General features: G+C 35.0%; 1 protein-coding gene across 1 annotated transcript; it reads left to right on the plus strand.

Moving 5' to 3' along the window:
• The first annotated feature begins 858 nt into the window (after positions 1 to 858).
• LOC106870414 (tropomyosin Tod p 1.0102) lies at positions 859 to 10,097 on the plus strand. The gene is made up of 2 exons (XM_014916477.2): positions 859 to 2,615; positions 9,306 to 10,097. The coding sequence occupies exon 1, from the start codon at positions 1,045 to 1,047 to the stop codon at positions 1,567 to 1,569; it is 525 nt and encodes a 174-aa protein (XP_014771963.1). The 5' UTR covers positions 859 to 1,044; the 3' UTR covers positions 1,570 to 2,615; positions 9,306 to 10,097.
• The last annotated feature ends 895 nt before the right edge of the window (positions 10,098 to 10,992 follow it).

Below are 10,992 nucleotides of genomic sequence, written 5' to 3' on the forward strand. Positions count from 1 at the left end.
AAATTAACGGGGGGGAAAAAAAAAAATTTAAGTTTGGTTTTATCTGAAAATTGATTAAAGGGAAATAACTGCAACTGACTGTTGCCAATATTTTAATCCCACCCTCCACCTTTTACATCATCACGTCTCCAGACGTACACACCTTTTTTTTCTCTCTCACTGCCTCTCACCCAAACTAATGAATAAAACCCCTCCCCATACACACACACACACACACACACACACACACACACACACACACACACACACACACACACACACACACACACACACACACACACACACACACACACACACACACACATATAAGCAGATAGATAGATACACACACATACATACATATGTATGTATGTATGTTTTATGAATGTATATGTACGGTTGCGTCTTGGTATACATATACCCAGCCATCTCACCTCGTCATCCTTTTAAAGAGTGCTCTCTGTTTACATAAATGTGTGTTTGTGCATGTGCGCGCGCATGATTTGAGAGGGAGAATTAAAGAGAGGGAGGAGAGAAAGAGAGTGTGTGTGTGTGTGTGGGTGAATAGTTGCGGAACAAAGTAAAGAGGTTTGTTTCACCAGTAAAAATATGGAAATACAAATATATATATATATATAATAAATAATTAAATAAAAAAAATAAAACTTCGCTGTAAGACTAGATAAATAAATAAATAAATAAATGAGTAATGAGTTTCACCGCCGCTGCTGCCTCTGCCTTAGTGTTAACCATATTAACTAATAGAGGGAGGGGGTTGAGAACTCTTCGTACTCCCTCACCCTCATTTATCTACATGAGTAGCGGTGGGGTGATGTACAGTAATAGAGATAAGGGAGGAGGTAATGCTTAAGAGGAAGGAAGGGGTGAAGACAGCTGAGTAGTAGCAGGTGTACTGCCAGTCGGAAGACAATTCTCTCAGTTCCATATTTCTGCAGCCTGAGAGCGGAGTGCGTTTTCTTCGTTTCTTCTCAACTCGAACCGGTTCCTTCGAGTGGAATTCTTAATAAACTTTCTTTCTTCTCCGATTGACAGTAAACTTTAGCCATGGATCGTGAAACATATCTGAAAAAAGTCCAGGCCATCAGAGTGGCCAAAGAAACTGCTATGGACAAGGTGGAGGTCATTGAGGAAAAACTGAAGGCCACCGAGTCCGAAAGGAGCCGCTTGGATGAGGAACTGAACTGGTTACAAAAGAAATATTCTAACATGGAGAAAGAACTGGATACTGTGAACAATGACCTGTCTAAAGCCCAGGACATGATGCACTACGCCGAAGAAAGAGTTAGCGAGTGTGATACAGAGATCCAGAACTTGCAAAGGAGGATACAAATGTTGGAGTTACAACTTGAGAGAAGTGAAGAAGCTTTGTCTGTGAAAAAGACCGAAGAAGTAACAAACCAGGAGAAGCTGAAGGAAGCCGAGTTGAGGGCAACAAACGCCGAACGAACGGTGACCAAACTGGAAGAAGATCTGGAGAAAATGGAAGTCTCATTGAACGAAGAGAAGGAAAAATATAACCAACTCATTAAAGATTTAGATGATGCTTACAACGATGTAGCATTGTATTAAAATACAACTGCCTCATACTTAACTTTCTCCTTCCCGTCCGACTTGACTCTTTTGCAATTTTATTTTCTTCCCCTCACGAGAAAGGTAAGAAATTTAATGTTTTCAGCCAGATATTATTTAAAAGTGAATATTAGCCATAACATCAGACAAACATTATTTCTAATAATGACAATGCAAGCAGCATAAAACAGCGCTGTTAACAATAAAAAGCAGTTAATTAAAAAAAAAGATGTAATTAAGATTAGTGGAACATCTCTAATCTTTTTTTATTTTTATATTTTTAAATTGTGAAAATTATTTGGAGGAAAACAAACCTACTCTGCACCTTCTCTATCGATGTCCTATTTATAATCCAGTTAGTTCACCAGTTAACCAATAATCCAGCGATCATATTGTTTATCATTGATTGATTGATGATCACAAAGATCAATATGCCAACGACAGTCACACTATATCACCAACCGGTGTTCTCTAAGTAATTTTATCTCTGTTATTCACATTAATCAAACGTTTTAACAAGAAAAAATTTTAAAGGTAAAAGCCAAGCGTTAGCCCTGCCGTGTTTGTAGTTTTGCTGGAAACCAAGTTGTTTGGAACTTTATTAACCAGAGACCAACATCACAGGTCACAGTTGAAGCAACCAAGTCTTCTTTAACAACACCTTTGGAAATGTGTGAAAGATCGCCAAGCAAACAATAATAAAGCAAAACAAAAACAGAAACAAGAAAAACAATGATTTATTTTGAAAATGAATATTTGCAAGAAGAAAATAAACTTTAAAAATCTATGACTAGAATCTTCATCTTGGAAATAAATTTGTTTACATTTAATATTTGTTCATTTTTAGTAAAAATAGCGTTAAGTGTCTTGTCGAAGGACCAACATAAACAAAACAACAGACAAAAACAAATGTGAACAGCTGTTCCTGAAAGAAAAACTGAAGTCAGTTATATATATATAAAATAGTAAATGATGAAAGATGTACAACAAATCTGAACTAATTCCATCATGGAATTGTTTGCCGACTGACTTCAGTATTCTTATTTGTATCCTTTTACTGCTATTTTGATGTCTTAATTCTTCAGTTTTTATTCTAATTGTTTTTGTTGTTGGCATTTTTATATTTGTTATAATACTGTTTATTTCTTTATTTTTCTTACCAATTTACCCAATTCTTGAGATACACTTCTAGTGTTGCATGCGTGGTGGTAGTCGGATATATGAGTGGTGCGAAAATTTATGAATAGAGTAGAGATTCATATTTGTGAATGGGTGAGAAATTTTAGTGAATGAAGCGGAAAAGTGTATACTACAGTTGTACACACACACACGCGCGCGCGCGCGCGTGTACACACGTATATATATTTGTTTATATACATACATATATATATATATATATATACATATATTTATATACATATACATTTATATACATATATATATATATATTTATATCCATATATATATATATATATATATATATATATATATATATATATATATATATACACATACATACATATACATGCATATATATATTAAGATAATAAGAAAGTAAGATAATGGAGATATAACATTTAATAAAAATTTATTATCTGCAAAAATCAAACATGGTGACTTACAGCTGTTTCAATTTAGTTAAAAAGATTAAATAGCAATTATTAAAATCATTATATTAGGCTAAATATCTTCAGATACCACCCCTTAATGAGGCTAATTTAACCTCTAGTTGAATATATATTTATATATACATAAATATTTATATATATACATACATGGCTGTAATGTGAGTGTATGTGTGTGTGTGTGTGTGTGTGTGTGTATATACATAGACATACATACACATACATACAAAGATAGAAAAGTCAATCTGAATCGTATTAAAGTGATGACCTTCATCATAGATGAGTCATCTCCTGGCACGTCAGTATTCCACCGTCAATTCCCACTCGAATTCATTGTTATCATACTTTTACAGACTACTCTTAAGGACATCTCTGAAGAATTTCATTTATTCTCTTCAGACTTACTTTTTCATTCCTTTAATAACTGATAGTGGAAAAAAAAATGTAAAATTTAGTTGTTTCGTGTCATCATCATCATTTACTCGTCTTTTCAGGGAAGCAAGGATTGTACTCGAACCTTTTTTATGTAGTGTTGTGTCTGCCCACATCTTGGAAGTATTCAACATTTTAGACCACCTACCCAAGAAACCAAATAGTTGGAATAAGTTCTTACATGTTGGGGATTTGATTATGTAACACCTTTGTTTTAGTTATGTTGGTAATTAAAACCCATCTTTCAAAGACTTCATGGAAAATATCGGTAATTGTCTGCAAAAGCACCAACTGTGTCATCAATGTAATACTGAAGTCGTAGTTTTCCTTTTTAGTACGGAGTCTGACAAGATTAAATATCTTGCTATTTGTGTGGACAAAACCCGAGTATAACTGAGAGGAAGATGAAAAAGAGGGTAGATGCAATCACACCTTCCTGTTTTACTCCAGTTCTGTCAGTCAAATATCGTCAGGCTCGAGTGACTTGTTAGTCTTTAGGGAGTAAATTGCTTTTGTTGGGTTTTTCTAATGTCAGGTGATGTGGCTAAGAATTTCAGCATTGACCTTTGTACAATGTTGTCCAGAGATCTTTCGTTCAAAGTACACTCACAATTAAACAAATCATAGAAATATTCTAACCCTCAATCATTAGCAGCTGCTTGTTCTTTTATACGTTTTGTACCGTCTAAACCGTGTAGAACCCATTGCACATACACCATTGAATGCTTTAATCACACTAGTGAAACCTCTTATGTCATTCATATCAGTTGCTTTAATCTGTCACCAATTGTTCTTCATTGCTTGTCCTTGCTTGGTGAAAAGTATTTCCATTGTGCATATTATTCTCCTCATGTGGTTGAACATGAAAAGTCGCATTCTTCGTGTTGATCTGCTTTTACTTGGCTGTTGGCCTCATCAAATTAGTCTTACACACATGTATGTATGTATGTATGTATGTATGTATGTATGCAAGTATGTACAGTAAGCCCTCGACTATTGCGGATGTTACGTTCCAAAAACTTCGCGATAGGTGAAAATCTGCGAAATGGAAACTGTACTGTATATTTATTATTATTATTTTTATAATTTGTATATATTATAAATGTAAAACAACACCATAGAGGAATCGACATATGCTTAAATAATAAAGCGCGATATAGCGAGGGATTATTGTATACATACATAATCTTACGTGTCTTGTATAACTATATGCATGTCCAAACTTACTTTCTATTGTAATTAAATGCGATGCAAATCTTGTTTCGTGTAGCTGCTGTGTTGAAACGGTCAGCACTGGAAGCTCGAGGTCAACGAATTCGTTTGTTCTATATACAAACGTCGTTATGTGAAAGATAATAATAATGAATTGTTATGCAACCACAAAGCTACATGAGTTGAAGTGGTTACAATTGATTTCATACACCCCAGTATTCGAATGGTAACTGATTTTTTTCAAAACTGTCTCGATTGAAATAATAATGATAATCCTTTCTACTAGAGGCACAAGGCCTGAAATTTGTGAGAGGGGGATAGTCGATTACATTATAATAATGGTTTCAAATTTTGCCACAAGGGCGCCAATTTGGGGAGAGACAATAAATCAATTACATCGACCCCAGTGTTTCACTAGTACTTAATTTATCGACCCCAAAAGGATGAAAGTCAAAGTCGACCTCGGCGGAATTTGAACTCAGAATGTAAAGACGGACGAAATGCTGCATTTTCCTGGAGTACTAACGATTCTGTCAGCTCACCGCAATAATAATAATAATGATCCTTTCTACTGGAAGCACAATTTGGGGGAAGGGATTAAGTCGATTACATCGACCCCAGTGCATAACTGGTACTTATTTAATCGACCCTGAAAGGATGAAAGGCAAAGTCGACCCCGGTGGAATAATAATTAAAATAATAATAATAATATTATTATTATTGAGCGAGCCAGCAGAATCGTTAGCATACCGGGTAAAATGCTTAACGGCATTTATTCCGTCGTTACGTTCTGAGTTCAAATTCCACCGAGGTCGACATTGCCTTTCATCCTCTCGGGGTCGATAAAATAAGTATCAGTTGAACTCTAAATGTTTGGAGCCACTTTTTCCACATTTTTTCCTTTATTTGTTAAAATGTCATCAAAAATAAAATAGAATAAACAGGAGGTGGCGACAGCTGTGGCGGTGAGTTAATATTAAACAAATACCTATTTTCTGTTCAGATCGTATCAGCAGGTGAGCTTTTGGTAAGGAACTAACGCATGACTGTAGTAACCACAGTGCTGTACTGACTAAAGTACTGCGCTGAAGTATAGTATAGAATACGGTGGTGCACTGTAGTAGAGCACATACTGTAGTAGTATTCAGAAGTACCCTCAGATCCTGCCTGTGAAACTGTTGAAAGACTTAACAGCAGCTTATGTAGGAAAGTGAGATTTCTTATAGGTAAAACACGACAGCAAAAAGAATTAAAACTAAAAAGAGAAGAGAAGAGAACATTACATATTGACATGCAGACATAGTGGTGGGGGTGGTAAGCATCCAACGAACTAGAGCTGTAGATGTTCAGTTCATTTACGCTACTTGTACTCAAAATAGCCAACCAGCCGCTCTCAGTCCATTTGTAGTCGAAATGGAGTTACTATGTCACAACGGTTTTTTTTTGGACTATTCCTGTTTATTTAACTTTATCAAGAAAAAATTTGAACAAAACAATGAGAAAATATTCCCTATTCAAATATAGAAAGGGTTATATATTTGGTAGTTTGACAACTTGCCGAAATACGACGGTTATATATTTTTAGAGAAATGTATATAATTTTATCAAGTTGTAAAGATGCAGTTGATACATTGAAGACCTTTTGTACTGGTTTGTAAGAGTTCTGAATGAACTGTTTAGACATTGTTGAACCTCCTTCAGTATAAATGAAGAGCTGTCGATGACATTGAAGATAATGCCGCCAATATTCAATATTCAATTCGTTTGTAGTTGTAGAAGATAGGGCAATGAGTTTTTATAAAATCTTTGGTCAAACAAATTTGGAGAGACGAAATAAAATTGTATATTTAAGAATTTATAAAACTTATATAATTCATAGGACTGTACTATCTCTGTACAATCAGCTGATGGGAACAGGACACGAAACTACGCCAGTTTGGTTAGTAGCATCAACAGGTCTGCAGCATCACTTGTAGGGGTTCCTTTCGGAAATACCTTAAAAGCCTACTCGTGGCCTTTACATTAGGGGTTCCCACATCGCGGCAAAGCTCTCCCTAATATTTTTTGTTTTTAGAAGCATTCGCATCACCATCAGTGTTTCTGGCACTTACACGGTGCTGGTACCGAAGATCTCACCGTCTCTCTCGATGTCCTTCCTTCGTGCTATGAGGGTTATCAATTCTTTGTTGGCCTTCCTCACTATTACGAAGTTTTGTGTTTGTACTGTTGGTTGTTGCTATTGGTAGTGATGGTGGTGGGTTCTTTCCAGGGCTGTTGCAGTGGTGTTGGAGGGGTTGATGTTGCTGTAGATGTGGGTGTATTTTCTCTGTTTTTTGATGTGTGTTGGTGTGGGGCAATGTACCTTATTGTGTTTTATTTTTGATTTGTTTGGTTTGGGGGGTTTCATTGTTTGTTATTCACAACGTAAGTATCGTTGCCGTTTAAGTTGTCGAGGCTACTGTTGGTCTTGTTTTTTTCCCTATTATAGTTTTTGTTGTTGCAGTGATGGTGGTGGTGGTGGTGTAGGTAATGGCCATGCTCGTTGTTTTATTGTTGATGCTGTTAATTGATGTCTTTGGTATTGTTTCATTTATTGTGGAGAATTCAGCTTCGTAATTGGAATGAAATTCATGCGCTGTATTGTCGTTGTTGTGGCTGCTGTTTGTTGTTATAGTGGTGGAATCTCCTCTTCAGTCTCTGTTATACTTAGTATAAACTCTGCATTAATACTAATAGCAACTAAGTTCATTTAAACTCAGATCGACCCTGATCTAGTAGGCTTGTCGTCAAATGCATTCTAATCATTTCAATCCTATATTTATTTTTCAGGCACAGTTTAGAACTACATTATCTTATGTCTCCTGTATTTTATTTAGACACAGTTTATCTAGGACTACATTATCTAATACGTTCTTTGCATTTCAAGAACTTCGTCAGTCCACAACTCCGAGTTTATAGTTGACGTCAATCTTAAAGTGATTTCGGATCTTTCTGATTTGGCGGACACCATTTGTTTTCTAACGAAACACTTTCAAACTTGGGATACTGATAGAATGTGTCATATAAAACATCTTTTTCTCTTAGCCTTGTTAAGAAAAGTTTGTATATTCGAAGTTATTTCATGTTAAAAGTTGTCGTATTTCGGTAATTTCAACCAATCACTGACGTCTATTGAGGTGAAAACAATTACTGCTGTGGTTTGTCAACAACACGTTGTGGCGGTGTAATGGGATCTTTTCCCTTGAATAAAATTAGTGCCGTTGTTTGTCAACAACAACTATCGGCAGTACTGTTATTTATGACATCGTTCGTGCGTTTGTACTGGTTTTAGCTTTAGGGTTTTAGGGTTAGGGTTCGGGTTTTAGAGTTAGGGTTAGGGTTAGGGTTTTACGGTTAGGGTTAGGGTTATGAGCATTTTTGCCAAATTTGGCGAAAATATGTTCAATACACCGCCACAAATTTTTCGCCAAATTTGGCAAAAATACTCATAACCCTAACCCTAACCCTAACCCTAATCCTAACCCTAAAACCCTAAAGCTAAAACCAGTACAAACGCACGAACGATGTCATAAATAACAGTACCACCGATAGTTGTTGTTTACAAACAACGGCACTAATTTTATTCAAGGGAATACACCGCCACAACGTGTTGTTGACAAACCACAGCAGTGATTGTTTTCACCTCAATAGACGTCAGTGATTGGTTGAAATTACCGAAATACGACAACTTTTAACATGAAATAACTTCGAATATCAAAATTTTTCTCTGTTCTATAAGACAAAATATACAAGTATACGAAGTTTTAAAGTGTTTCGGTAGAAAACACACTAAATAAAAACTAAATAAAAAATGGTGTCCGCCAAATCAGAAAGATCCATGATTTCTTGCCACTGTTGTAAGAAGTATGAATGAATTCAATGTAATCTAATGTTCTGTCTCACTGGAATCATAAGAGAGATTTGAACTCAGAACAGAAATAATATTTTGACTTTTCACAAATAATAAGTTTAAAAAAGGAAAATTTATATTCGTAGATATACGTTTGGTAACTTCATTAAATTACATGAATATCACTTTGGTTGGTTGACATGCCTAGTACTAATTTCACTTGTTATTAAAAATTTAGTCTAAAAACTAATGTTACCCTGTAGGGATTGATTCAATTTGAATAAATGAAGGATTTGAAAGGAAGCTATCAGAGTTTAAGGCTATGAATGCAGCGAGTTCCATCTTCGTACAAATACAGTTTTCAGATATACTATAGTTACTATTATAGTTTATTAATAATAATCACATTATTATTAATATGTTTAATATTATTAATAATATTGCGATTACGACTTAGATCATCCGTTGTTAACATGATTTACTTCAGTTTGATTTAAATCCAATAATCTCTTTAAACTTAACTTACAACACTTTTGTATGTTTTTCTTTCATAAATTTCCTTAACTTATTATATTCAGAGAGTTTTTATCTATTTTTGGCTAATCGATGCCAGCCAGCAATGGAATCTAGCTGTACCCGGCTTTTATTTCAAAACAACAAACACTGTAATACTGCAGATAGCTTAATCTTAAAAGAAAGATTTATGAGCGGATAAGTCTCAAAAGCAAAACCAAAAAACTGGGAATACCGTCACAGAGACTGCAATAGAACAAGTTCATAAAAAAAAAACCTACAGACGTAAGGGCTATGGCTACATGTTATTCGCTTATTTGGTAGCCTCGGAAAGAATTTCTTCAAGAAAACAGCATTTTAACAGTTTTTATTCTTGGAGAAAACATTTCAAAAAACTTTAATCAATCAATAAATAATAAATGTAATGAATTATTTGAGATTTTTAAAATCTTCAATTACAAGTCTTTAAAACGAACCAACGATATACTGGAAATCAAAAACATTTGGACTTGGTAATACATTCACTGACCAAACTCAGACAGTCTTCAATGAACTTGAATCAGTGAAATTATTGGCTGGTTTTTGAACGTTTGGTGAAAATTAAACAAGAATGAAGAAAAGCGTACTAACTGCAGATGGAATCTACTGGAACCACATGCTTAATCTGCACTTCCGCTCACCATAATACCAATAAGGCTGCGTTGCTGCTTAGTTTCTGGGGTTTTCTCCTAGCATCATTTTTTTAAAATTTCTTATCTGAAATAACTTGAAAATGTATTTGGCTGGCGTTTTCACTCTGGAAATTAAAAGCTAACCAAATCTGAAAAATAAAACTGAATTATAATTTCAAAAGCAAATTTCTTGTTTTACTTTATAAACAAATTATAATTTTTTTCACTAATTATTAATCATCCAGGAGGCAAGCAACATCGATGAAAGAAGGTAAGTTCTTGGTGAGACAAGACCCAAACCTAATTTCTGTACCATTTGACTCACACCAGTACATATTTTAAGGGAAACATGAACATTATATTGGGCGCACACCGAGTAAGATGGCTGTTACAAAGACGTCGAACTTCTGAACTAGAAGTTCTGGTCATGGTTAACCATATGTGTCAAATGCATCTTCAGGTGTTGGAAATTTTACAAGATATTGGAATGTTTAAAGAAAAAGCAGTAAATCTTCTTGACCAAGGATAGGCTTAAAGCAGTTTCTACGAATATCCATAGTGTAACCTAGTTAGTCAGAGCCTGTATTCCTGTAACATTTACAATGCGACCAACTTAGTTGCAGTATATATTGTTGTAACATGTATAGTGTGACCTAGATAACCATAATAGATATTGCAACAACATCTATAGTATGACTTAATTAGTCGCAGTCAGTATTGCTGTAACATTGTAGTGGGGCCAAGCTAAGAACAGTTTGTATTGCTATAAAACACGTAGATAGACTACCCAGATACGTTTATCCTGGCGTTATCAGAAAATACTTTGGTTTTGAACACTAATCACTAAAGTATTTGTGAGCAAAGACAGAGGAGAGTATAGAGAAGTGTGTAAAAGAATTCTCCTACTACATCATCATGGTTAGACACAGAACCATAGACAATGAACCCAAACTTCACCACGTCATTACCAGACGGGCCAGATAACCTCTGAACTCAGCTCAGTAACTTGCTGAACACTAAACAAACATCAGCTAGAATATTGCATGGCACAACTAACTTAACATATATCTTTGATAGAACA

The sequence above is a fragment of the Octopus bimaculoides genome, chromosome 5, assembly GCF_001194135.2.
Source record: "Octopus bimaculoides isolate UCB-OBI-ISO-001 chromosome 5, ASM119413v2, whole genome shotgun sequence".
NCBI lineage: Eukaryota > Metazoa > Mollusca > Cephalopoda > Octopoda > Octopodidae > Octopus > Octopus bimaculoides.